The sequence below is a fragment of the Strigops habroptila genome, chromosome 4, assembly GCF_004027225.2.
Source record: "Strigops habroptila isolate Jane chromosome 4, bStrHab1.2.pri, whole genome shotgun sequence".
NCBI lineage: Eukaryota > Metazoa > Chordata > Aves > Psittaciformes > Psittacidae > Strigops > Strigops habroptila.
In genome coordinates this window covers 1445408-1471565 of record NC_046358.1, presented here as the reverse complement: position 1 = coordinate 1471565, position 26158 = coordinate 1445408, and the positions used below count along the sequence as shown (strand labels likewise).

The window sequence follows — 26158 nt, the reverse complement described above, 5'->3', positions numbered from 1 at the left end:
TTCCAGACCACAGCACATCATGCCCAGCATAGAAACTGGGGGGAATTGGCTGGGAGTTGCTTGGGGACAGGCTGGGCATCAGTGAGTGGGTGCTGAGTGTGTTGTGCATCTCTTGGGGTGTTTATTCTACTTCTCTATTTCCCTTTATCCTTCTATTTTACTGTGTTTTACTTATTAAACTGTTCTCTCAACCCAGAGGTTTTGCCTTGTTCTTCCCATTCTCCTCCCACCACACCAGTGGGAAGCGAGTGAGTGGCTTCGTGGTGCTTGGTCTGGGTTAAACCACGACACCCTCGCAGCAGGATGGGACCTGAGGGTGCTGCTGCTGCTCCCAGCCCAGCTCTGCACCCTCCTGCAGGAGGAGAGGACCCAGCGGCTGCTCCTGGGTGCGGATGGAGGTGATGCCAGTGTGAGGATGGGCCTGAAGATCCCTCCTCCTGCACCATGGGACCTGAAGATCTCTTGTCCTGGATGAGAGGCTTATCCCATTGCATCTCCATCAGCACCCAGGCCATGTTCTGCATGTCACAGGGGTGCTGGTGACAGGCACTTGGCAGGAGCTGCCACCACGATCCTCCCCACAGAGGGTTTGTCTGAGGGCAGCATGAGCCCAGCATGGTCAAAACCACCCCATGAATCAACATCAGGCTCGCAGGGGCAGCCCCATGCATGTATCCCTGCCATGGAAAGAGGGATGGGATGGGAGAGAGAATCCCTGTGGGATGTACTGATAAAGAAGCCCCTTTAGGTCCAGCCTCCAGTGCTTAAAGGGGCTCCAGGAAACCTGGAGAGGGGCTTTGGACAAGGGCCTGTAGGGATGGGACAAGGGGAATGGCTTTAACCCGCCAGAGGGGAGACTGAGATGAGCTCTGAGGCAGAAGCTCTTCCCTGTGAGGGTGCTGAGGCGCTGGCACAGGGTGCCCAGAGAAGCTGTGGCTGCCCCATCCCTGGCAGTGTTCAAGGCCAGGTTGGACACAGGGGCTTGGAGCAACCTGCTCTAGTGGAAGGTGTCCCTGCCCGTGGCAGGGGGTTGAAACTGGATGGGCTTTAAGGTCCCTTCAACCCAAACCAGGCTGGGATTCTATCTAATGGACAAAGCCACCCTGTTCCCTTCTATATCCAAAGAGAGAGGGACCCCAAGCTGGGGGCAGGAGCAGCCTGGGTGTCCCTCTGCTCCCGGGCACTGCACATTGTGCTGGGTGGGACATATCCAACAGGGTCTTGTTCTTGAGAAGCAATGGGCTGGGGTTGACTTGGTACCTCCATTTCAAAGCACAGGGTGGGGGGATCACGGCTGGAGGAGACCAGGAGCAGAGCTGGGGTGGAGGAACAGAGCCCAAAACCCAGCAGGATGGAGCCAAAGCAACCAGGACAGAGCAGAGGGGGGCCCTGGGGCACGGCACACCCTGAATGCTGCAGGAGAAGACCTCATGTCCTACTGGCACCTGATCTGTCCCTCTCTGGGTTTAGCTGCCTGTGCTCACTCCAAGGGCTCTGCTTGCTGAGGAGGTTCCCAACCCATGCGAGACAAGGGGAAAATGGAACTGGGACCAGCCCAGCTCCAGGATTCGGGAGGAGAACGTTGCTTTGGACCTTCTCAGGGGGTGAGTTGCCAAAGGGCATCACCCGGAGCCCTTCCACCCCTCTGCCATGGCCAGCAGTGACAAGAGCAGGAGGCAGGGACCTGTGGGACCCCTTTCCACCTGCAGCCCCAGCAGCTCCCACTGCACCCTCCCAGTTCCTCCCTCTTAGACCAGCATCTCCAACCCTTTCCCTGATGGATGGGCAGCACGGAGGCAGGGAAGCACACAGGCGCTCACCAGATGGAAGGAAACACCTTTCATTGCCCATGGCCACCAGGACCACTATGGAGGGAGGTGACAGGATGGTGATGGGGCACTCAGAGCAGGGTGCAGGAGCCCTTGTGCTTCACCCCAGAGGCAGCACAGACGATGCCCATCCTGTGCTGGCTGTAGGGTGGGTAGCGCAGGGTGTTGAGGGCCTCCAGGCCCATGTTGCGGTGCAGGCACCCGCGCTGGTGGGTGAAGGTGTCGAAGGTGAACTTGCCGTGGTACCTCCCCAACCCGCTGCTCCCTGCAACACACAGCACAAGGCTCCAGTTGGTGCCTGGGTGGGGACATCGTTCATCCCGTTGTTCACCACCAGTTGGCACAATAAGACCAAGAAGCTCTTCCCTGTGAGGGTGCTGAGGTGCTGGCACAGGGTGCCCACAGAAGCTGTGGCTGCCCCATCCCTGGCAGTGTTCAAGGCCAGGTTGGACACAGGGGCTTGGAGCAACCTGCTCTAGTGGAAGGTGTCCCTGCCCGTGGCAGGGGGTTGGAGCTGGAGGAGCTTTAAGGTCCCTTCAACCCAAACTATGCCATGACTCTTATGATTCCATTTGGCATCCATCTAGATCACCTCCATGGTCCTCTTCAGATCGCTTTCTTGGGAAGCTTGGCCATGGCCAGCCCTCCCCATCATGCTGGTGTTAGCAAGCAGCTGGATGAAGACATGGTGCAGAGACAAGCGTCCATCACCAAGTGCCCTTAAGGGGGGAGCTTAATTATCATGGAATCCCAGTCTGGTTTGTGTTGGAAGGGCCCTTAAAGCTCCTGCAGCTCCAACCCCTGCCACGGGCAGGGACACCTTCCACTAGAGCAGGTTCCTCCAAGCCCCTGTGTCCAACTTGGCCTTGAACACTGCCAGGGATGGGCTCACACTCAGCTCACATTGGCCAGGGATGGAGCTTTGCACCTACCGATGCCCCCGAAGGGCAGCGAGGTCAGGATCATGTGCATGAGGGTGTCGTTGCTGCAGAAGCCACCGCTGCTCGTGCGCTCCAGGACCTGGGCCACCACCTGGGACGGGAGCAGAGAAGGTGAACGTGAGGTTTGGAGCTTGGTTCCAGCTCCAATCCTTCCCCACAGCCAGGGCTGGCTGCTCTGAAGAGAAGCTTTGGAGGGTGACCATGGTTTAATACCATAGAATCAACCAGGCTGGAACAGACCTTTAAGATCATCAAGTCCAAGCTTTAAGCATGGGGTGAGCACGGCTTATAGACCATACCTTGTCATCAGAGGAGAAGACATACACGGCCAGCGGGCGCTCACGGCTGTTGATGAAGTCAATGGCTTCATTCACGTTGGCCACAACGACAATGGGCAAGATGGGGCCGAGGATGATCTCCTGCATGATGGGATCTGAGGGCTGCACATCCACCAGCACCGTGGGAGCTGCAGAGAAACCAACCCAAAGGCATCAGAGATTGGAGATGACACCTTGGTCCTCTCCCCAAAACCCAGAGCTCCTCTATGGCAGGACACCTCACCAAGCTCCATGATCCCCATGAGACACTTCCCCGAGTGTCCCGTCCATCCACAACCTCCCTCCACTCTGAGACCATTCCCAAAACCCATGTCCACTCCACAAAGGATGAAGACGAAGCCCTCACCGATGTAAAGATCCTTCTCATCCATCTGCCCCCCGATGGCCACTCTCCTGCTGCGCAGCAGCATCTGCAACCTCTGGAATTCCTTCCCCTCCACGATGCGACCGAAATCAGGCGATTCCCGAGGGTTGGAGCCGTAGAACTCGGTGATGACCTTCTGCAGGGCAGGCAGCAGCTTCTCCTGCATCTCCAGGGTGCAGAGCACGTAGTCGGGCGCCACGCAGGTCTGCCCCGCGTTGAAGAAGCGGCCCCAGGCCAGCCGCCGGGCCACGCTGCGCACGTCGCACGTGTCCGACACGTAACAGGGGTTCTTGCCCCCCAGCTCCAGCGTCACCGGGGTGAGGTGCTTGGCAGCGGCTGCCATCACCATCCTCCCCACGGAGGGCTTGCCTGAGGGCAGGGATTGATGCAGCAGGGTCAGGATGCCACCATGGTCAAAAGCCAGGTCCCACCAGTGTTCCCAAACCGTGCCCTCACTGCCTTGGGTTAGTGGTGGCCTTGGCGGTGCTGGGGAATGGTTGGGCTTGATGGGCTTAAAGGTCTTTCCCAACCTGGTTGATTCCGTGGTTCTATGCTACAGTCCAAGTGTCCTTCACTTTCCTTCGTTGGAATGAGACGATCTTAAGGTCCTCTCCAACCCAAACCATACTATGAGGAGCCAGGGAGACATGTCAAGCCCCACTCCTGTCCTGCACCCACTTCGGTGGACGCTGAGCGCTCTCCATCTCCACCATGGTACCCCCCATTCATCCATCACAAACCTATGCTCAGACATCCTGACACCAGATCCCCAACACAATAAGCCCTATCTTCACAGTGGACCAGCAAGGGCAGGCTGCCCCCATCTCACATGGATGGGAAGGGTAAGGAAGAGCCAGGGGTTCAGTGGGAGCTCCATCCCACACTGCACTAACCCCAGGCTGGGCTCTGCTCTGGCCCATGGGACATACCAGCAAAGAAGATGTAGTCAAACTTGTTCTCCAGCAGCCTGGTGGTCTCCTGCGTGCTGGTGGTCACCACGGCAAAGCAGTCCTGCAATGCAAGAGGAAGGGTCCCCCATGGTCAGCGTCTGCCCATGGTGTCCCCATCCCCACCACCAGCATCCCAGGCTGCTGGGGTGTGAACACCAGAGGAAGGAGGTAGAGCAGCACCTCGAACCAGTGCTGGTGAGGGCAAGGCAGGGTTGGGAACACCATGGCCCTCAGCAGGGACAGGGATAAGGCCAGGAATTGCTCCTTACTCTGTCCAGGTAACTGGGCAGCGCTTCAGCCATGAGTTTCTCAACATTCTCAGTCATCTCTGAGGGTTTGATGACAACACAGTTACCTGGGGGGAGATGGAGAGGACATCAAGCAGTGACACGGTGACAACCAGCCCTTGTGGCACCCCAGCCTGGATCCTCAGCTCACCAGCAGCGATGGCCCCAATGAGAGGCCCCAGGAGCAGGTTGATGGGGCAGCACCAGGGCCCCATGATGAGCACCACGCCATAGGGTTCCTTGCGGATGAAGGCCGAGTCCAGCCGCGTCGCCTGCAGGACACCCTCCACGTGAGGAACCCACCTCTCCATTGCAGGTCCCAGCCTGCAGCACCACCTGCATGGCCCCAGCGCACCCAGCTCTGCACAGGAGGTGGGTCCTTGCCCCATCCTCTCCCTGCCCTCACCATGTTCCTCTCCACGTGCTCGTCCTTCATCCAGTGGCACAGGTTGTTCAGCGTCTCGTGGAGCTCGTTCTTGCACAGGAGGATCTCGGTCAGTTCGGCTTCAAAGGGTGGCTGAGGACAAGGAGCCATTATCCCTATAGATACCTTATCCCTATGAATACCTTATCCCTATATACACCTTATCCCTATATACACCTTATCACTATAGATACCTTACCCCTATATATACCTTATCCCTGTATACACATTATCCCTATAGATACCTTATCCCTATAGATACCTTATCCCTATAGATACATTACCCCTATAGATACCTTATCCTTATATATACCCCGTATCCCTATATACACCTTATCCCTATAGATACATTATCCCTACATATACCTTATCCTTATATATACCCCTTATCCCTATATATACCTTACCCCTATATATACCTTATTCCTGCATACACATTATCCCTGTATACACATTATCCCTATATACGCATTATCTGTACATATACCTTATCCCTATATACACCTTATCCCTATAGATACCTTATCCCTATACTTTATCCCTATATACACCTTATCCCTATATACACCTTATCCCTATATACACCTTATCCCTATATGTACCTTATTGCTCTATATACCTTATCCCTATATCCACCTTATCCCTATAGATACATTATCCCTATAGATACCTTATCCTTATATATACCCCTTATCCCTATATACACCTTATCCCTATAGATACATTATCCCTATATATACCTTATCCTTATATATACCCCCATCTCTATATACACCTTACCCCTATAGATACATTATCTCTATATATACCTTATCCTTATATATACCCCTTATCCCTATATATACCTCACCGCTATATATACGCCTTATCCCTAGATACGCCTTATCCCTACATATACCTTATCCCTATATATAAACCTTATCCCTGTATACACATTATCCCTACGTATACCTTATCCCTACATACACATTAACCCTATATACCCATTATCCCTATATACACCTTTGAAGGCTAAAACCAGCCCATGTTGAGGGATACCCACCACCCTGGTGCCAAGATTTGGGAGGAAATGGGGAGAAAAGGGAATATCCAGCATTTGGAGCCTGTTTTGTAGGGGTTTTGGGAGGGTGAGCCGAGGAAGCACAGAGGAGATCCACCACCGAGGCTGGGAGGAGGGAGAACAGGGAGCAAAGGCTTCCAGAGGTCCCCAGCAGGGTGGGAGGAGGGATGGTCACAGAATCATGGAATGGTTTGGGATGGAATGGACCTTAAAGCTCATCCAGCACCAACCCCCTGCCATTGAAGAGGGAACCTGAAGGATGGAGGAGTTTGGGAGCAGAGGGAATGTGGCTCAGTGCATCAGGAGAAGGAAGATGAGGGAAGAAGCTGGGCAGCTCCTCCAGGAAGGGAGGAAGGAGACAGCACAAGAACAACACGTTGGTGCCTCTTCCAAGGAAAAGGGAACCTCAGGCCAACGAGGAAGCAATGAGGCTGATGCTAAGGACACCCACCACCCGCTGCGGCGGTGCTGCGGGTGGCATGAGCCAGGAGGAGATGCCAACCAAGCCAAAGCAGAGCCCTCACGGGGCTTTCCAAGGTGAGGGCAGAGAAGAGGAGCCTGGGAGCTCACCACAGGGTACGAGAAAGAAGAAGCAGAGACCCAGCGACCAGGAGGTGTTGAAGGAGTCCAAGAAGGAACGGGGTGAACCACAGGCAGGAGGATGCTATTAAGCAGAACTATAGAAGGTTTGGGTTGGAAGAGACCTTAAAGCTCCTCCAGCTCCAACCCCTGCCACGGGCAGGGACACCTTCCACTAGAGCAGGTTGCTCCAAGCCCCTGTGTCCAACCTGGCCTTGAACACTGCCAGGGATGGGGCAGCCACAGCTTCTCTGGGCACCCTGTGCCAGCGCCTCAGCACCCTCACAGGGAAGAGCTTCTTGCAGGCTGCAGTAGGGATGAGGAAGGTGTCCAAAGGGAAGCTGTGAACTGTGATGGAGAACAACAGATGATGAGCCCTGTGTGGTCTGTGAGGCTCTGGCTGCGCGCGAATGAGCTGCATCAAAGGGGGAACTGTTGGGCTGAGGGGGTCTGGAGCTCTTTGGGGACTTATGGAGGCCATAGAATCATGGAATGGTTTGTGTTGGAAGGGACCTTAAAGCTCATCCAGCTCCAAGCCCCTGCCACGGGCAGGGACACCTTCCACTAGAGCAGGTTGCTCCAAGCCCCTGTGTCCAACCTGGGGCATCACATCAACGCTCTGCGCACCCGCAGCCCCTTGGCTCCTCCAGCCTCTGGTCCCCCCCATTCCCAGCTCCCCTTCTCCTCACCTTGCCCATGTCCAGGGCCGTGGCCTCCAGGATGTCCTGCTTCTTCTCCTCCAGGAAGCGCCCCAGGGCCTCCAGCTGGGCCACCCGGTACTCCATGGGCCGCGTCTTCCCCGAGAGCCAGGCTGCCCGCAGGAGGGTCACCAGCCCCGCAAAGGGGTTCCCGCTGCAGGGACAGGGGTGTCACAGGGACCCCGGACCCACACCAGCCCCATCGCAGCCCCCCGAGAAGCTCCACGTCCCCCCCAGCCCCACAGCACCCCGAACTGGAGCCCCGGAGTCCCTGGGGACTGGGCAGGGAGTCCTCCTCGTGCCCCCTACATGGCTCTGATCCCAGCATTCCCATGTCTCATCCCTTGGCCCATGGACCCCAAACCTGTCCCCCAGCACCCTTCAGCAGCACCCAGCTCTGCTTTACCCCACACCAGCACCAGACAGCACCCTGGGGTGAGGGCAGAGCACCCTGACCCCTCCTGCTCCCACCCATCCCATGCTCTTACCTCATGTCATCGCCGTCCGTGCTCCCCTTCCCATCACCACCATCATCATCCTCAGGAGCATTCCCAGCCCCGTTTCCCGGGAGCTGCTGCGTGCCGGGCTCTGGGAGGACACTGTTGGTTTCCATGATCCCAAGGGAGCAACACAGGGCTGGAGCTTCACACCAAAGGATTCCAAAGGATGGAAACCACAAGTTCCCCACTCTGGTTAACTAACGGGGTGCTCTGCCCGGAGGAGGTGGCTTTGGGGTGCCAGGACCCTGGTGAGGTGTGGGGCAGGCTGGGTGCTGCCTGGGTGCTGTCACAGCCTGTGGACGGAGGCTGCCCACTTCCTGCTCTGCCCCACCGCACGTCAGCGCCGGCTCCGCTCCAGCCCAAACCACTTGGGGTGCAAAACACACCCCAAAACCCACCCCTGGAGCACCTCAACATCAGCCATGGGGTATGGGGTGACCACAGAATCAACCAGGTTGGGAAAGAGCTTTAAGCTTATCGAGTCCAACCGTTCCCCAGCACTGCCAAGGCCACCACTGACCCGTGTCCCCCAAGAGCCACGTCCACACGTCCTCTAAACCCCCCCAGGGATGGTAACTCCAGCCCTGCCCTGGGCAGCCTGTTCCAATGCCTGAGCACCCTCTGGGGAAGGAATTGTTCCTCAGCTCCATCTAAACCTGCCCTGGGGCAGCTTGAGGCCGTTTCCTCTTGTCCCATCCCTTGTTCCTTGGGAGCAGAGCCCAGCCCCCTCCTGGCTCCATCCTCCTGTCAGGCAGTTGCAGAGAACGAGAAGGTCCCCCCTGAGCCTTCTCTTCTCCAGACTAAACCCCCCCAGGTCCCTCAGCCGTTCCTCATCACACTTGTGCTCCAGGCCCTGCACCAGCTCCGGGGCCCTTCTCTGGCCCCGCTCCAGCCCCTCAATGTCTCTCTTGGGGTGAGGGGCCCAGAACTGACCCAGGATTTGAGGGGCAGCCCCACCAGTGCCCAGCACAGGGGGTGATGGAGCCCAGCAGGGTGTGATGCTGTGGCTGGGGGTGTCTGTGTGATGGATGGGGGGACATTGAGGCTCTGAGCACCCACCTTTGGGGCTCAGCTGATGGATTCCTGTCCCGAAGCTGGGTGACAGGAGCAAGGTGAGGCCAGGCAGCAGAGCTCAATGCAAAGTCTTTACTACAGGCAAGGTTACACAGAGGAGAAAAGCAACAGGCAGCACTGAGAGAAGGCAGAGCGAGGTTCATCCAGAAGGAAAGGTCCACCTAGGAGGTAATGGGTTGAACTGCTGCTCCTCAGCCTCGTGGGGACCATTTCTTTGCTGAGAAGACAACTTTGGGGTGAAAAGAAGAACTTGTGGCCATTCCATACGTGTCCAAGCAGAGGGCTCAGAGCAGAGTCCACTGTGGAGTCACGATGGCTGCAGGACGAGGTGTCCATCACGCTGTCCAAGACCAAGGAGATGGAAAGAGAGGAGAGGAGGCCACCATGTGTCCCCATCCCGAGTCCATGAGGGTGCAGAGCAGCATCAGAGCAGGGTGCAGGCGCCCTTGCGCTTGATCTCGAAGGTGGCCGTGAGGAAGCCCAGCTTCTGCTGGCTGTAGGGTGGGTAGCGCAGGGTGTTGAGGGCCTCCAGGCCCATGTTGCGGTGCAGGCACCCACGCTGGTGGGTGAAGGTGTCGAAGGTGAACTTGCCGTGGTACCTCCCCAGGCCACTGCACCCTGTAACACACAGCAAGGTCCAAACCTGCCCTGGGGCTCTGCTCCTGCCTGCTGCAAGCGTCATCGGGCAACACAAGGAAAGCTTTCCTCATGGGAACTGCTGAGTAGGGATGTGGTGCTGGAGATCCCACCTTCCCCTTGGCCTCTTGCAGCTCTACAGCTCCTCGATCCAGCAAATCCTGCTGCAGGTCACTGAGGTCCAAGTGCCTCAGTTTAGATGGGCTTGGAGCAACCTGCTCTAGTGGAAGGTGTTCCTACCCCTGCTTGGAACCACATGAACTTTAAGGTCCCTTCCAACCCAAACCATTCCATGATTCCATATGATTTCTCCTGGCCTGCATTTATCTACATGAGTTTTGCTGGGTCTACAAGGCTCAATTTCCCTCTACAACCTCTATCTCCTCATGGTTAGGATCTACCAGCTTGGCCCCTACGAAGGTCATCTTCTTCCCGGAGCATTTCCAATGGGAAGCCCCATTATCAACACCAGTTCTCCCAGTTCCTGGGGCTGGTTTCAACCTGAGGTTGCACACGGTGGTTAACAGCCCAATGACTGCTGTGGTGTGGAAGCTTTGACAAACGCCTTCTCACCCTGATGACCTCAGGCCCTGCTATGAAATGGCTTCACCTCCTCCTCCGTTTGGCTGAATCACTTCCATAAGGATAAGTTCCGGAATGGGAACCACCAAGGATTGTTCCTGAGCCACAGGCAGGTGAGGAATTAATTGTGGTTGGCTCTTGTGGTGTCCCATTATGTCTGATTCAAGATGCTGAGCACAGGCAGGAGGAGACATTCCTCCAGAGGACACTCTGAGGAGGAGACCAGGAGATTGGGAAAGTACCATGAGAGGATTCCTGGTTTCCTGGGCTCTTCCCTGGACAATGCACCAGGCAGGGCCCAGGGCTGAGCAAACCTCACGTTTCACCTGAGAACACAATTGCTGTTGCCTCTGGAGACCAGAAACTCTTTGCCTTTGCCATCTCCAAGGTACCATAAGAAGGTTCTCCAGAAGTTTACGAGAGTTTTGCTCCTACTGTTTAGTCCTAAAAGGCAGAATGAAGGCAGGAGCCTGCTCCTGAGTGATGCTGAGGGCCTGATCCTGAGCCAGTACTAGGATGGCTGGAGGAGGGAGCTCACCTGCCCAAGAGCACAATGAGTTGATGTGCTCCATAGAGAGGAGCACAGTGATGGAGAGACCAAAGGGAGCAGCATTGAGGAGCTTCCAGGTAAGCCTGAGCAGGGCAGGAACCCAACTTTGGCTGCTCAGAAACACGAGGGATATAACCAAGGGGTGCAGAATTCCCAACCCTTTATATGGAACATCTGCACGTACACAGGGAACACGGTGGTTGGGACAGCAAACATGGAGAGAAGAACCTCACAGTGCCCCACACATGCAAAGCCTGAGAGCTCGGCCCTTGTGCAGTGAAGCCAAAGGGCTTTGGGGAGGTCCTAGAGGTGCACACGGGGTTCCCTGCACACCACGGAGCTCTGGGGCCACCAAGACCCTCCCTCACCCGTGGCCAGTGTGGTTCAGGCTCATGGTGGGCAGGGACAGGCAGGTTGGGGTCTGCACCTACCGATGCCCCCGAAGGGCAGCGAGGTCAGGATCATGTGTGTCAGGGTGTCGTTGCCACAGAAGCTGCCGCTGCTCGTGCGCTCCAGGACCTGGGCCACCACCTGCGAGGGGGGCAGAGAAGATGGATGTGAGGCTTGGAGCCTGGTTCCACAGGCACCGCTTGGACCTTAAAGCTTCTCCAGCTCCAACCCCTGCCACGGGCAGGGACACCTTCCACTAGAGCAGGTTGCTCCAAGCCCCTGTGTCCAACCTGGCCTTGAACACTGCCAGGGATGGGGCAGTCACAGCTTCTCTGGGCACCCTGTGCCAGCGCCTCAGCACCCTCACAGGGAAGAGCTTCTGCCTCAGAGCTCATCTCAACCTCCCCTCTGGCAGGTTAAAGCCATTCCCCTTGGCCTGTCCCTACAGGCCCTTGTCCAAAGCCCCTCTCCAGGTTTCCTGGAGCCCCTTTAGGCACTGGAGCTGCTCTGAGGTCTCCACGCAGCTTCTCTTCTCCAGGCTGAACCAGCCCCAATGTTCTCAGCCTGTCCCTATACGGGAGCTGCTCCAGCCCCTGATCATCCCCATGCCCTCCTCTGGCCTTGCTCCAGCACTTCCATGTCCCTCTTGTGCTGTTGCCCCAGAGCAGGACACAGTGCTCCAGAGTGGGGGTCTCACAAGAACGTCACCCACCTCATCCACCAGTCCCATGTCCCTGGATCAGGGCTCAAAAGACCCTTCAGAGCAAGCCCTGGGGCTTCAGCGAGGTGGACACAAGCCCTATAGCCCCGTTTCCTCACCCCCTTTCTGCTCCATGGCCCACACTCACTTTGCTGTCACTGGAGAAGGTGTAGATGGCCAACGGCTGAGGCCTCTCGTTGATGAAGTCAATGGCTTCATCCATGCTGGCCACGACGACGATGGGCAGGATGGGCCCGAAGATCTCCTCCTGCATGATGGGATCAGAGGGCAGCACGTCCGCCAGCACCGTGGGAGCTGTGGAGAAGGGTTATGGCACCACATCACCCAGCACCCAAGCCAAGGAGCTCCCAACATCCCCAAACCCCGTGTCCTCACCGATGTAAAGGTCCTTCTCATCCGTCTGCCCCCCGATGGCCACTCTCCCGCTGCACAGCAGCGCCCGGATGCGCTGGAATTCCTTCTGCCCCACGATGCGGCCAAAGTCCGGCGATTCCCGAGGGTTGGAGCCGTAGAACTCGGTGATGGCCTCACGCAGGGCGGGCATCAGCTTCTCCTGCATCTCCAGGGTGCAGAGCACGTAGTCGGGCGCCACGCAGGTCTGCCCCGCGTTGAAGAAGCGGCCCCAGGCCAGCCGCCGGGCCACGCTGCGCACGTCGCACGTGTCCGACACGTAACAGGGGTTCTTGCCCCCCAGCTCCAGCGTCACCGGGGTGAGGTGCTTGGCAGCGGCTGCCATCACCATCCTCCCCACGGACGGGCTGCCTGAGGGCAAGGGAAGAGCTGAGTCAAGGCTGGGAACACACCAAGTACAGCCCAGCTCTGGGATGGGGCTCTCTGGGGAGCCAGGTCCCACCAGACCCTCAGATACAAGGATAGAGTCATGGAATGCTTTGGGTTGGCAGGGAGCTTAAAGCTCCTCCAGCTCCAACCCCCTGCCCCGGGCAGGGACACCTTCCACTAGAGCAGGTTGCTCCAAGCCCCTGTGTCCAACCTGGCCTTGAACACTGCCAGGGATGGGGCAGCCACAGCTTCTCTGGGCACCCTGTGCCAGCGCCTCAGCACCCTCACAGGGAAGAGCTTCTGCCTCAGAGCTCATCTCAATCTCCCCTCTGGCAGGTTAAAGCCATTCCCCTTGGCCTGGCCCTACAGGCCCTTATGTTCTCCTCTGTTACAACATCCTGGATCCTCCAACAGATCCTGACACCAGCCCTCCAGCACAATGAGCTCTGGCTTCTTAGAGGGCAGGCTGCCCACCACCTCATATTGATGGACAGGGTAAGGAACCATGGAGTGTCCAGAGGGAATCCCTCCTCCTACACTGCACTAACCCGAGGCCGGGCTCTGTTCTGTCCCATGGGACATACCAGTGAAGAAGATGTAGTCAAACTTGTTCTCCAGCAGCCTGGTGGTCTCCTGCACACCAGCAGTCACCACGGCAAAGCAGTCCTGCAATGCAAGAGGAAGGGTCCCCCATGGTCAGCATCTGCCCATGGTGTCCCCATCCCCACCACCAGCATCCCAGATGAAGGAGGTAGAGCAGCACCTCGAACCAGTGCTGGTGAGGGCAAGGCAGGGTTGGGAACACCATGGCCCTCAGCAGGGACAGGGATAAGGCCAGGAATTGCTCCTCACACTGTCCAGGTAGCAGCCCAGCGATTCAGCAAGGAGCCTCCCAGTGTTCTTGGCCTTCTCGGAGGGTTTGATGACAACACAGTTACCTGGGGGGAGATGGAGAGGACATCAGAGCAGTGACACGGTGACAACCAGCCCTTGTGGCACCCCAGCCTGGATCCTCAGCTCACCAGCAGCGATGGCCCCAATGAGAGGCCCCAGGAGGAGGTGGATGGGGTAGTTCCAGGGCCCAATGATGAGCACCACCCCATAGGGGTCCTTGCGGATGAAGGCAGAGTCCAGCTGTGTCATCTGCAAGAAAGACCATGACCTCAGTGCTGTCCCCTGCCCGAGCTGCTCTGCCCCCCAGCACCGGCCACGTGTGTCCCCCTCTTCCCTTCCCTCCCAGCCCAGAGCTTCTGCCTCACCAGGTTCTTGTCCACGTGCTCGTCCTTCATCCAGTGGCACAGGTTGTTGAGGGTGTTGTTGAGCTCGTTCTTGCACAGGAGGATCTCAATGAGGTAAGCCTCGAAGGATGGCTGGGGATAGACATCACGTAAGCATCACCCCAACAGCGACCCCACCATCTCCCCTTCCACAGGAGGCATCTCCCCCCTCTTCTGCCCATGAAGAGGAGGAGAAGACATTAAGTAGAAGCTATTAAGCAGAACTATAGAAGGTTTGGGTTGAAGGGACCTTAAAGCTCATCCAGCTCCAACCCCTGCCACGGGCAGGGACACCTTCCACTCATCTCAGTGTCCCCTCTGGCAGGTTAAAGCCATTCCCCTTGTCCTGTCCCTACAGGCCCTTGTCCAAAGCTCCTCTCCAGGTTTCCTGGAGCCCCTTTAACATCTCCACAGTATTTGTCACCTCCCGAGGTCACATCTGTGAACTGCTGATGATGGGGCTGAAGCCCTGAGCCAAGGGGGGGACCAAGCCACGTCCCCAGGAGCTCCAGACAAGCTGGTGCTGATGTCCAAGGAAGCTCCACGCTGCAGACCTGGGATGGGACAATGCTCCCACTGTTGTGCCCACGTCCCCACCACCAGGCAGACAGAACCCCCCATAGCTCCTGGTGCTCCTGCAGTGACCTGGGAAAGGCAGGTGGGGTGAGATGCCTCAGTTTGGGAATCAAACCCAACATCCAGCATCCCAACAGGCAACGGACACAACGTCCACATGGACTTGGGAGCGGTGGTGGGACATCAGGGCTGGGATCATGGCGGCTTCCAAGGCACGTCCTGCCCATGGTGGGTCCTCTCTGCTGCTGTAACCACGAAGCACAGCTCGGGATGTCCTTGCAGGAGAAGTGTGAAGTAAAGGGGCTCAATAAAGCCCCTCCAAGTCCTGGAGAGCAGGAAGAGCAAAGCTCCTGCGCTTCAAACCCATGTTTGCAAAGCACATCCCAACGTCCTTTGGACTCCTCCAACCCAACCAAAGGGTGGGAGCCTTCCTCCACCACCACAGCCCTTTGGTGTTGGGGGGTTTGGAGGCAGCAACTTCTGATGTTCCACCACCAAACCGCACTCAGGAGACCTTCAGGTGCCCAATGCCACCGGATGTGTCACTGCCAGGAGGCTGAGGTGCACGTGAGGGCTCAGCAAGCCCATGAGATGGTCGGTGAAGCAACGGGGACGCTCTTGGCTGACAGTTGCATCACTGGAAGGATGAGGAAACTGCTGCCGCAGATTAAGGCTTTCAAGAAGCCACCAAGGTTATAAGATGGGACATTAAAGCTGAGGTCATCCAAGAGCCTTCCAAGATCAATGGGGAGCAAGTGGCATGGCTGGAGGTGAGGCACCCACCTCAGATATGTAAGAGCAGATGAATTGTCCATCTAACTATGAAGGTCCAACTGCATAACAAAGGTGTTAGTGGACAACAGGAACTAATTAGATGCAATTAGGAGAGCTGAAGGACGCACTTGGAGCTCTGATGCCCATCTGATGCTGAAGGAGAAGGTCCTCACCTCACACAAACAAGGCAATTACAAAGCCTGGGAGATGTCAGGATGTCGAAAGCCGGGTCTGATACACCCATAGATGCAAGTCCTTTGGGTCTGAGCGATCCCACTATGTGATAAGAGCAGTTATCCCTCTGAGAACATCTCCTGATGATCCACGAGGGAAGCAGGGAATGAGCTGCAGCACATCTCAAGGAGGGGAAAAGGGGGGCAAAAGGCTCCCGAAGCAGATGGAGAAGAGCTGAGCTCAAACCACAAGGCACTCCTGCCGTGCCCGTGGGCTGCAATACCCAGAGTCACATCCAGGCGGGAGCTGGATGCAGATCCCAGTGGAACCAGTCCCCGCAAGGAGCCCCGGGAGGAATGTGCAACACCAGCATGTTGCCCAACACCACCAGTAATCCCGGGTGGGACCGTGCTGCTGAGGAGCACCCCAAGACATCACCTTCTGCAGAGGTCACCTGAAGCCACCAGTGACTCCATGTGTGGGGCGAAGCTTGGTGACACCGAGGGTCCCACCTTGCCGTGGCCACCGGGGGCTCGGCCTGGTTTCATGCGCCAGGGATGGGGTCAATGGCATCGAGCCTGCCCAGCAGCATCATCCTGTCCCTGGCTACAGAGAGCTCTGTGGGGACCCAGCACCTATGGGTGCGCCACAGCAGCCTTGGGGCACATCAAGGGGGATGCAGGACCCCAATTGGAGCCCCACACCTGCAGCCAGGAGGATGCAAGACCCAGATGAAGGAGTCGGAAGGGTCCCAAAGATATGACCGGCACCCGGCTCCCCTTCTCCTCACCTTGCCCATGTCCAGGGCCGTGGCCTCCAGGATGTCCTGCTTCTTCTCCTCCAGGAAGCGCCCCAGGGCCTCCAGCTGGGCCACCCGGTACTCCATGGGCCGCGTCTTCCCCGAGAGCCAGGCTGCCCGCAGGAGGGTCACCAGCCCCGCAAAGGGGTTCCCGCTGCAGGGACAGGGGTGTCACAGGGACCCCGGACCCACACCAGCCCCATCGCAGCCCCCCGAGAAGCTCCACGTCCCCCCCAGCCCCACAGCACCCCAAACTGGAGCCCCGGAGTCCCTGGGGACAGGGCAGGGAGTCCTCCTCGTGCCCCCTACATGGCTCTGATCCCGGCATTCCCATGTCTCATCCCTTGGCCCATGGACCCCAAACCTGTCCCCCAGCACCCTTCAGCAGCACCCAGCTCTGCTTCACCCCACACCAGCACCAAACAGCACCCTGGGGTGAGGGCAGAGCACCCTGACCTCTCCTGCTCCCACCCATCCCATGCTCACGCTCTCCCATCACCATCCATGCCCCCATTCCCACCACCACCATCATCCTCAGGAGCATTCCCAGTCCCGGGAGCTGGGATGTGGTGATCCCTGGATCCCAAACCTGTCCCCCCCCCCATCAGCACCACCATGGGGACCCCATCACCTTCTGCCCCCCGCTCCCTCGCTCTCACCATCCAGCACTGCCCATCACCGGCCCCTTCCCGACGCTCCCGGTGCTGCTCCCGCTGCACCCGACGGCATTCCCGGGATCACCGCACACGGGGATGCACTTCCCACAGCCCGGCGGCTGCTGCCCGGGCAGCTCGAGGGGTTGGTGCATGCCGAGGGGTTGGAAGGAGCTGCTGCTCTCCACTGACAGTGTGGGGGCCCTGGGGATAGACACAGGCATGGAAGTGCCGGAATGCCGGGGCTGGAAACGCTGGAATGCCGCGGCTGGAAGTGCCGGAATGCCGCGGCTGGAAGCGCTGGAATGCCGGGGCTGGAAGTGCCGGAATGCCGCGGCTGGAAGCGCTGGAATGCCGGGGCTGGAAGCGCTGGAATGCCGGCCCGCTCCCAGGAGGAGTCACCCATGTCCCACGCTGCCTGTGGCACCTCTCCAGGGTGAAGCTTTGGTGCTCGGGGCTCTCCCGAGGTGACTCATCCCGGCGAAGCTCCGGTGTGCCCGGCAGGACATGCCCGGCATTCCCGGGATCACCACCAGCCTCCCGCCCTGCTGCTGTGGGGTCACCCCATGGGGACCACAGGGACCCACATTGCCCCACAAGGACCACCAAGGACCCCAGTATGGGCTAACACAAAGCCTGCTCGGGGCTACCAGCACATGGAGCCACCCCAGGAGGTGTGGGGCAGAGCTGCAGCCCCATATCTGCCCCTCTCCATGCCCAATGCACCCACCTTCCCTCAAGGGAACCCACGCAGAGGGGTGCCCCACAGCCTCCATGGGACCCCAAAGTGCTTACCTGTGGGGCTGAGGGGTGGCCAGAGGAGCTGGACGTGCTGCTGAAGCTCAGGGTGATGCTCCTAAATGCTGTGGGGCTGGTGACCAGGCCCCATGGCCAGGGGTGGGCAGGGCTGGGCCCCGCCTCTGTGGGGCTGGCAATGGGGCCAAGGCCTGGGGTGGGCCCTCCCCTCCATGGGACAGCGGTCCTGGGGAACTCCTGTGGTCACCAAAGCACCACCATGGGCCTCGAACCATGGGGAACCCATAGGGACCCATAACCCTGCTCCCCGGGGCCACCCTGACCCATTGGGACCCCATAGACACCCATAATACTGGTCCCCAGGGCCACCCTGACCCATTGGGACCCCATAGACATCCATAATCCTGGTCCCTGGGGCCACCCTGACCCATTAGGACCCAATAGACACCCATAATCCTGCTTCCTGGGGCCACCCTGACCCATGGGGACCCCATAGACACCCATGATCCTGCTCCCCGGGGCCACCCTGACCCACAGGGACCCCATAGACCCCCCAATGCACCCCATGGGTCCCCTGCCCCACACCGCCAGCACTACGGGGCTCACCCCCAGCACCCCCAGGGCAGGGGTGACGGTTCCCCCGTGGCAGCACCCAGTCGGGCACCGTGGTGGGTGCCAGGGTTGTCCCCAGGCGGCCGCTGCCCCATGGAGGTGCCCCAGGGCACCGCGGGGCCAGACATGGAATGGGATCATGGGGCCCCCATTACACTGCACCCCCCAGCACCCTGCACAGCACCCACTGAACCCCCAGCACCCTGAGACCTGCACAGCACCCACTGAACCTCCCCAGCACCCTGACCCCTGCACAGCACCCATTGAATCCCCCCAGCAGCCTGACCCCTGCACAGCACCCATTGAAACCCCCACAGCACCCTGGCCCCTGAAGAGCACCCATTGAACCCCCCAGCACCCTGAGACCTGCACAGCACCCACTGCACCCCCCAGCACCCTGAGCCCTGCACAGCACCCATTGACCCCACCACCACCCACTGAACCCCTGAACCTCCCAGCACCCTGACCCCTCCCCAGCACCCATTGAACTCCTCCAGCACCCTGACCCCTGCACAGCACCCATTGAATCCCCCCAGCAGCCTGATCCCTGCACAGCACCCATTGAAACCCCCACAGCACCCTGGCCCCTGAAGAGCACCCATTGAAACCCCTCAGCACCCTGACCCTCTGCACAGCACCCATTGAACCCCCCAGCACCCTGACCCCTGCACAGCACCCACTGAAACCTCCACAGCACCCTGACCCCTGCACAGCACCCATTGAACTCCCCCAGCACTCATTGAACCCCCCAGCACTCTGACACCCCACTCAGCACCCATCGAACCCCCCCAGCACCCTGACCCTTACACACCACCCATTGAACCCCCCGCCACCCATTGAACCCCTGAACCTCCCAGCACCCTGACCCCTCCCCAGCACCCACTGAACCCCCCAGCACCCCCTGCACCCCACACGTGCTGGTGGCTCCTTCTCCCCAGCCCAGGCATCCCCCGGTACCGGCTGGGCCGGATCCTGCCCCGGTCCCGTGACCGTGCCGCGGTGTCACCCCCGGTCCCGGCCCTGCCCCCGGGCACCCCGGCCCGGCCACGCACCCATGGGCGCTCCCGGCACCGGCTCTGGGTGCCGCAGGGACCCGCACGGGTCCCGTCACCCCACAACCAACCCCGCACCCACAAACGGCCCCGGCTCGGGAAGGGGAAGTGAGAGCGGGAGGGACCCGAGCAGCACCCAGCACCCAGCACCCGAGCACCCACACCGGGGCCTGGTGGGAGAGCTGAGGGTGATTGGGGGTTCAGTGGGTGCTGGGGAGGGGGTCAGGGTGCTGGCTGGCTCAAAGGGTGCTGTGCAGGGGTCGGGGTGCTGGGGGGTTCAGTGGGTGCTGTGCAGGGGGCAGGTGCTGGGGGGTTCAATGGGTGCTGTGCAGGGGGCAGGGTGCCGGAGGTTCAATGGGTGCTGGAGGGTTCAGTGGGTGCTGTGCAGGGTGCAGGGTGCTGGGGGTTCAATGGGTGCTGTGCAGGGGGCAGGGTGCTGGGAGGTTCAATGGGTGCTGTGCAGGGGGCAGGGTGCTGGGAGGTTCAATGGGTGCTGTGCAGGGGGCAGGGTGCTGGGGGGTTCAGTGGGTGCGGTGCAGGGTGCTGGGGGTTCAATGGGTGCTGTGAGGGCGTCAGGATGCTGGGGGGTTCTATGGGTGCTGGGGGGTTCAGTGGGTGCTGTGCAGGGTGCTGGGGGGCTCAGCGGGTGCTGTGCAGGGCGCAGGGCGCAGGGTGCGGGATCGGCCCCTTTAAGCGGCCCCGTCCCGCCCGCCCCGTCCCAAAGAGGAAGCGGCGCCGGCCCCGCCCCGGGCTCCGGTACCGGGGGCAAGGCCCTGCTGCGGGGAGGGGCTGGGGGGGCAACACATGGGTGCTGGGCTGCGGGTGCTGGGTGCTGGGCTGGGGGCGCGAAGTGCACGGCTGCAGGGGCTGGGGGTGCTGGGCGCAGGGGCTGGGGGTGCTGGGCGCAGGGGGCAAAGCAGATGGGTACAGGTCTGGGGGTGCTGGGCGCAGTGATGGAAAGCACATGGGTGCCGGGTCTGGGGGTGCTGGCTTCATCTGGGGGTGCAAAGTGCACGGGTGCAGGGGATGAGGGTGCTGGATGCAGCGGCTGGGGTTGCTGGGCGCAGGGGGGCAAAGCACAAGGGTGCAGGGGCTGGGGTGCTGGTTTCAGGGATGTAAAGAACATGGGTGCAGGGGGTGCTGGGTGCAGGGGTACAGGTCTGAGGGTGCTGGTTTCAGGGGTGTAAAGCACATGGGTGCAGGGGTACAGCTCTGAGGGTGCTGGGTACAGCTCTGGGGGTGCAAAGCGCATGAGCACAGCTCTGGGGGTACTGCTTTCAGGGGTGCAAAGCACAAGGGTGCAGGGGCTGGGGTGCTCGTTTCAGGGGTGTAAAGCACATGGGTGCAGGGGCTGGGGGTGCTGGGTGCAGGGCTTCAGCTCTGGGGGTGCAAGGCGCATGAGCACAGGTCTGGGGGTGCTGGTCTCAGGGGTGCTGGGTGCTGGTCTGGGGGTGCAAAGCACACAGGTGCAGGGGATGAGGGTGCTGGGGTGCAGAGCACAAGGGTGCGGGTCTGAGGTGCTGGTTTCAGGGGTGCAAAGCACATGGGTGCAGGGGGTGCTGGGTGCAGGGGTTCAGCTCTGGGGGTGCAAGGCGCATGAGCACAGCTCTGGGGGTGCTGGTGTCAGGGGTGCAAAGCACATGGGTGCAGGGTCTGGGGGTGCCGGGTTCATCTCTGGGGGGTGCCAGCAGCACCCCACCACCCCGCAGGCCCCCCCCAGGCAGGATGCAGAAGGAGCCCAGCATGTACCAGGACGCGGGCACGGCGGCGGCGGGTGCCGAGGGGCCGGAGGCACAGGTGAGGTCCCTATGGGTGGGGGGGGGGGGCACCCATAGGGACCAGCCCCCAGGTGCTGACAGCCCGTGTCACCCGTAGCTGGATGACTTTGTGGGTGCTCACCCCGACTACGACGAGGAGGAGGAGGAGCACAAGTTCTTCCGCCGCAAGCGCCTCGGGGTCATCAAGAACGTGTTGGCCGCCAGCCTGGCCGGGACCCTCACCTATGGGGTCTACCTGGGTATGGTCCTGTTGCTCCTCGGGGACCCCCAGTGTGGTTTGGGGGGTCAGGGTGGGGGGTGACAGGCCTCTGGACCCCCCCCCCCCCCCCCCCCAAGGCCTGCTGCAGATGCAGCTGATCCTGCACTACGATGAGACGTACCGGGAGGTGAAGTACAGCAACATCCAACTGGAGGACATCGACCGCAAGGTGCTGATGGGCATCAACGTCACCCCCATCGCGGCGCTGCTCTATACACCCATCTTCATCAGGTACGGCGCCCTCCGTGCTTCCCAACGGCATTCCCAAGGGGAATCCGGGCTTCCCTCTGCAATCCCCGGCAGGTTTTTTGGCATCAAGTGGGCCATGTTCCTCGCGGTGGGCATCTACGCCTTCTTCGTCTCCAGCAACTACTGGGAGCGCTACTACACGTTGGTGCCCTCGGCCGTGGCCATCGGGGTGGCCATCGTGCCCCTCTGGGCTTCCATGGGCAGCTACATCACCAGGTGGGCAGCGGTGGGGTGGGGTTGGGGGGCTGGGTGGCCCCGACTGACCCATCGCGCCGCGTAGGATGGCCCAGAAGTACTACGAGCACGTCAACTACAAGGAGGAGCACGTGCAGAAGCAGCAGCGGGCGCCGCGAGGGGCCAGCGATGGCTACCTCATCGTCTTCCAAACCATCTTCTACGCCTGCTTCCATGTGAGTGTTGGCCTAGGGAATGGGAGGTGCTGGGCACCGTGGTGCTGAGCATCTCCCGCTCTCTCCGTGATGCAGTTGAGCTTCGTCTGCGCTCAGATGCCCATGCTCTTCTTCCTCAACAACTACCTCTACCAGCTCAACCACACGCTCTTCGGGGTGAAGCACTGCGGTGAGGACGGGGTGGTGAGGTGGGGTGGCATGGGGGGACCTCCTGCTGGGGATAAGCCATGGTGTGTGTGTCCCCCCCACCTCCGGCAGGGACCCTGAGCCATGGCACGCTGGCCGGCTTCAACACCACGGTGCTGCAGAGCCTGCCCCGCAGCGTCAACCTCATCGTGGTGGAGAGCATGCTCATGGCGGCCGCCTTCCTCGCCATGCTGGTGGTGAGTGAGCACGGGGCGGGCAGGGACGGGCACCCGCAGGGCCAATGTCACCCCTAGGGAGCCATGGAACCAACCAGGCTGGGAAAGAGCTTCAAGATCATCGAGTCCAACCATTCCCAGCACTGCCAAGGCCACCACTGACCCGTGTCCCCCAAGAGCCACATCCACACGTCCTCTAAACCCCCCCAGGGATGGTAACTCCAGCCCTGCCCTGGGCAGCCTGTTCCAATGCCTGAGCACCCTCTGGGGAAGGAATTGTTCCTCAGCTCCGTCTAAACCTGCCCTGGGGCAGCTTGAGGCCGTTTCCTCTCGTCCCATCCCTTGTTCCTTGGGAGCAGAGCCCAGCCCCCTCCTGGCTCCAGCCTCCTGTCAGGCAGTTGCAGAGAGCGAGAAGGTCCCCCCTGAGCCTTCTCTTCTCCAGACTAAACCCCCCCAGGTCCCTCAGCCGTTCCTCATCACACTTGTGCTCCAGGCCCTGCACCAGCTCCGGGGCCCTTCTCTGGCCCCGCTCCAGCCCCTCAATGTCTCTCTTGGGGTGAGGGGCCCAGAACTGACCCAGGATTCGAGGGGCAGCCCCACCAGTGCCCAGCACAGGGGGACAATCCCTGCCCTGGCCCTGCTGCCACACTGGGGCTGGGACAGGCCCCAGGCTGCTGGTGGCCTCTTGGCTGCCTGGGCACAAGCTGCTCCTGTTCGGCTCCATCAGGTCCTTTTCCATGAGCAGCTTCCCAAGCCTGGAGCATTCCATGGGGCTGCTGTGGCCCAAGTGCAGGACCCAGCACTGAGCCCTGTTGAACCCATGGATCCAGCCTGGCCACATCCCTCTGCAGAGCCTCCAGCAGATCAACTCCCACCCAACCTGGTGTCACCTGCAAAGTGACTGGTCAAGGTGGCCCTTGCTCCCCTCATCCCGATCATCAGTGAAGATCTCAAACAACACTGGCCCCAATCCCAAGCCCTGAGGGCCACCACTAGTGACCAACTAGAGGTGACACCATCCACCACCACACTCTGGGCTCTGCCATCCAGCCAATTTCCAACCCAGCAAAGAATCCACCCAGCCAGGCCACGAGCAGCCAGTTTCTCCAGGAGGACACTGTGGGACACGGTGTCAATGCTTTAGTAAGGTCCCAAGAGACAATGTCCACGGCCTTTCCCTCACCCACCAGGCAGGTCAATTGTAGGAGATGAGGTCGGTCAAGCAGGACCTGCTTAGTGATCCACAGCAGGGCGGTTGGAACTGGGTGATGCCAAGGGCCTTTGGAACCCAAACCATCTCACATGGGATGACCTGCTCCACACACAGGTCCTGGTGCTCTGCGGTGCAGCCTATCGCCCCACGGAGGAGATCGACCTGCGCAGCATCGGCTGGGGGAACATCTTCCAGCTGCCCTTCAAGCACGTGAGGGACTATCGCCTGCGCCACCTCTTCCCCCTCTTCATCTACAGCGGCTTCGAGGTGCTCTTTGTCTGCACCGGCTTCTCCCTGGTAGGGATGGGGGGCCAGAGGGGAGGTGACGGAGCAGGGACAACGCAACCAAGTGACACGGAGCCCGTCCTCCCTGCAGAACTATGGGGTGTGCGCGCTGGGGCTGGAGAAGTTGGCCTATCTCCTCATGGCCTATGGCTTGTCCGCCTCAGCCTGCTCCAGCCTGGCGCTGGGCATGCTGCGCCTGCGGCGGCACGTCCCGCTGCTGGCGGGAGCCTTCATCCACGCTGCCCTCCTGGTGACGCTGTTCTGCTGGGCACCAGAGCCCCGGCTCGTGGGGCAGGCTCCTCTGCTCTACACCATCGCTGCGCTCTGGGGCACGGGGAGCGCCCTCAACAAGACCAGCATCAGCAGTGAGTAGCTGGAAGGTCTCTCTCGTCCTTCAGCTTCCTCACGTCCTCTGGCACCACAACCTGGTGGTGCTCAGCTCCTTGGATGTGCTGAGGAGGAGCAGGACAGACCCACAGAGGGGGTCGCTGACAGCAGTTCTCCTCCTTCACAGTCCTCCTGGGCATGTTGTACCAGAACAAGGAGCGCCAAGACTTCATCTTCACCATCTACCACTGGTGGCAAGCCCTGGCCATCTTCACCGTCTACCTGTGGTCAGGTTTGCCCATGAAGGTGACAGCGATGGGGTGGGCAGAACCCCACGGTGGGACCTGGTTTGGGGGGGGGGGGTTGCAGCACCACGCTGACCCCCAAGTTGTCGCGGTGCAGGCCAAGCTCTCCATGCTGCTGGTGACGCTGGTGGTGGCGGTGGGGACGTACGTGCGGCTGGAGCGGCAGCTGGGGCGGCACGTGGAGTACCGGCTGCCCCGCATCCCGCGCCCGCGCCACCGCGCCCGCGGCTACCGCTACCTGCAGGAGGACAGCTCCGACCAGGCCGGCTCCGACAGCGACGGGGACCCCGAGCACGAGCACCCCAGAGAGGCCGCCACCAGCGAGGAGCTGCCCAGAGAGGAGGAGGAGCAGCTGGGTTAGAGCAGCCTCACCCGGCCCAGCGCTGGGGGGGCCCCCACCTTGTTCTGTGGGGCACAGGGGGGGTCCCTCAGCCCAGCCTGCGGCTGCCCCTGAGCTGGCTCGAACTTCCATAGGTCCCCCCCCCCTAAGGCTGGGCTGGCAGCACAGAGCCCCCCGTGCAAAGCCTGCAGCCCCCCAGGCTGACCCACAGACCCCCCCCCAGGCCAGGCCTGCAGGCTCCCAGGCTGGCCCACAGCCCCTCCAGATAGACCCACAGCCCCACAGACAGACCCATAGCCTCTCAGCCCAGGCCTATAGACCCCCAGGCAGACCCCCAACCCCTCAAGTCAGGTCTATAGACGCCCCTAGGCCAGACCTGCAGCCCCCTAACCAGACCTATAGCCCCCCACAGCCAGACCCATAGCCCCCTAACCAGCCCCACAGCCCCCATAACCAGACCCACTGCCCCCTAGGCCAGACCCATAAGCCCCTAACCAGTCCCACTGCCCCCTAACCAGACCCATAGCCCCCTAACCAGACCCACAGCCCCCTAACCAGACCCATAGCCCCCCAGGCCGGACCCACAGCCCCCATTAGGCCCGCAGACCCCTAACCAGACCCATAGCCCCCTAACCGGACGTACTGCCCCCTAGGCCAGCCCCAGAGCCCCTAACCAGCCCCACAGCCCCCTAACCAGACCCTCAGCCAGACCCATAGCCCCCTAACCAGCCCCACAGCCCCCTAACCAGACCCATAACCCCCCAGGCCGGACCCACAGCCCCCCCTTAGGCCTACAGCCCCCAAGCTAGGCCCGCAGCCCCCTAACGAGCCCCACAGCCCCCTAACCAGACCCACTGCCCCCCAGGCCAGCCCCACAGCCCCCTAACCAGCCCCACTGCCCCCTAGGCCAGACCCATAACCCCCTAACCAGCTGCACAGCCCTCTAACCAGACCCACAGCCAGACCCATAGCCCCCTAAGCAGACTCACAGCCCCCTACCCAGACCCATAAGCAGACCCATAGCCCCCCAACACCCGCCCCCTTTATACCCCCCTATATCTCAATAAAGCCTCTCACACCTCCATCTCCGTCTTCCTCCTCCCTCCATGAGGGGCTCCAACCACCAGCAGCACTCTGAGGCGGGGACTACAGCTCCCGGCGTGCACCGCGCCTCCGCGCGGTGCACGCCGGGAGCTGTAGTCCCCGCCTCAGCGTGGTGCCGTTTCACGCTGCCCCAAGAGAACTACAACTCCC

At 60.5% G+C, this 26158-nt stretch overlaps 3 protein-coding genes across 8 annotated transcripts; 1 reads left to right on the top strand and 2 right to left on the bottom strand.

Moving 5' to 3' along the window:
* Positions 1-1900: 1900 nt before the first annotated feature.
* LOC115606964 (aldehyde dehydrogenase family 3 member B1-like) lies at positions 1901-8217 on the bottom strand. The gene is made up of 10 exons (XM_030483652.1): positions 7959-8217; positions 7462-7624; positions 5116-5226; positions 4861-4981; positions 4692-4777; positions 4402-4483; positions 3455-3841; positions 3070-3236; positions 2762-2861; positions 1901-2094 (listed from the first exon to the last, which is right to left on the bottom strand). The coding sequence occupies exons 1-10, from the start codon at positions 8081-8083 to the stop codon at positions 1901-1903; spliced, it is 1536 nt and encodes a 511-aa protein (XP_030339512.1). The 5' UTR covers positions 8084-8217.
* Positions 8218-9102: 885 nt separating this feature from the next.
* On the bottom strand, positions 9103-21743 carry ALDH3B1 (aldehyde dehydrogenase 3 family member B1). 5 transcript variants are annotated; one of them, XM_030483641.1, is made up of 13 exons: positions 21535-21743; positions 18319-18410; positions 17752-17949; positions 16963-17160; positions 16295-16457; positions 13963-14073; positions 13726-13846; positions 13556-13641; positions 13288-13369; positions 12299-12685; positions 12051-12217; positions 11244-11343; positions 9103-9662 (listed from the first exon to the last, which is right to left on the bottom strand). In XM_030483641.1, the coding sequence occupies exons 4-13, from the start codon at positions 17109-17111 to the stop codon at positions 9469-9471; spliced, it is 1560 nt and encodes a 519-aa protein (XP_030339501.1). In that variant the 5' UTR covers positions 17112-17160; positions 17752-17949; positions 18319-18410; positions 21535-21743; the 3' UTR covers positions 9103-9468. The 5 variants fall into 5 exon arrangements, with proteins under 5 accessions (XP_030339501.1, XP_030339502.1, XP_030339503.1 ...); XM_030483642.1 differs by lacking the exon at positions 18319-18410 and having other exon boundaries at positions 21535-21613; XM_030483643.1 differs by lacking the exons at positions 16963-17160; positions 17752-17949; positions 18319-18410; positions 21535-21743 and adding exons at positions 14626-15389; positions 15504-15606 and having other exon boundaries at positions 16295-16382.
* UNC93B1 (unc-93 homolog B1, TLR signaling regulator) lies at positions 20440-25988 on the top strand. 2 transcript variants are annotated; one of them, XM_030483633.1, is made up of 11 exons: positions 20440-21173; positions 21252-21393; positions 21491-21644; positions 21717-21878; positions 21943-22072; positions 22148-22241; positions 22331-22455; positions 23762-23944; positions 24024-24297; positions 24447-24565; positions 24662-25988. In XM_030483633.1, exons 1-11 carry the CDS (start codon positions 20973-20975, stop codon positions 24923-24925), a joined length of 1848 nt encoding a protein of 615 aa, XP_030339493.1. In that variant the 5' UTR covers positions 20440-20972; the 3' UTR covers positions 24926-25988. The 2 variants fall into 2 exon arrangements, with proteins under 2 accessions (XP_030339493.1, XP_030339492.1); XM_030483632.1 differs by having other exon boundaries at positions 21491-21878.
* Positions 25989-26158: the final 170 nt, after the last annotated feature.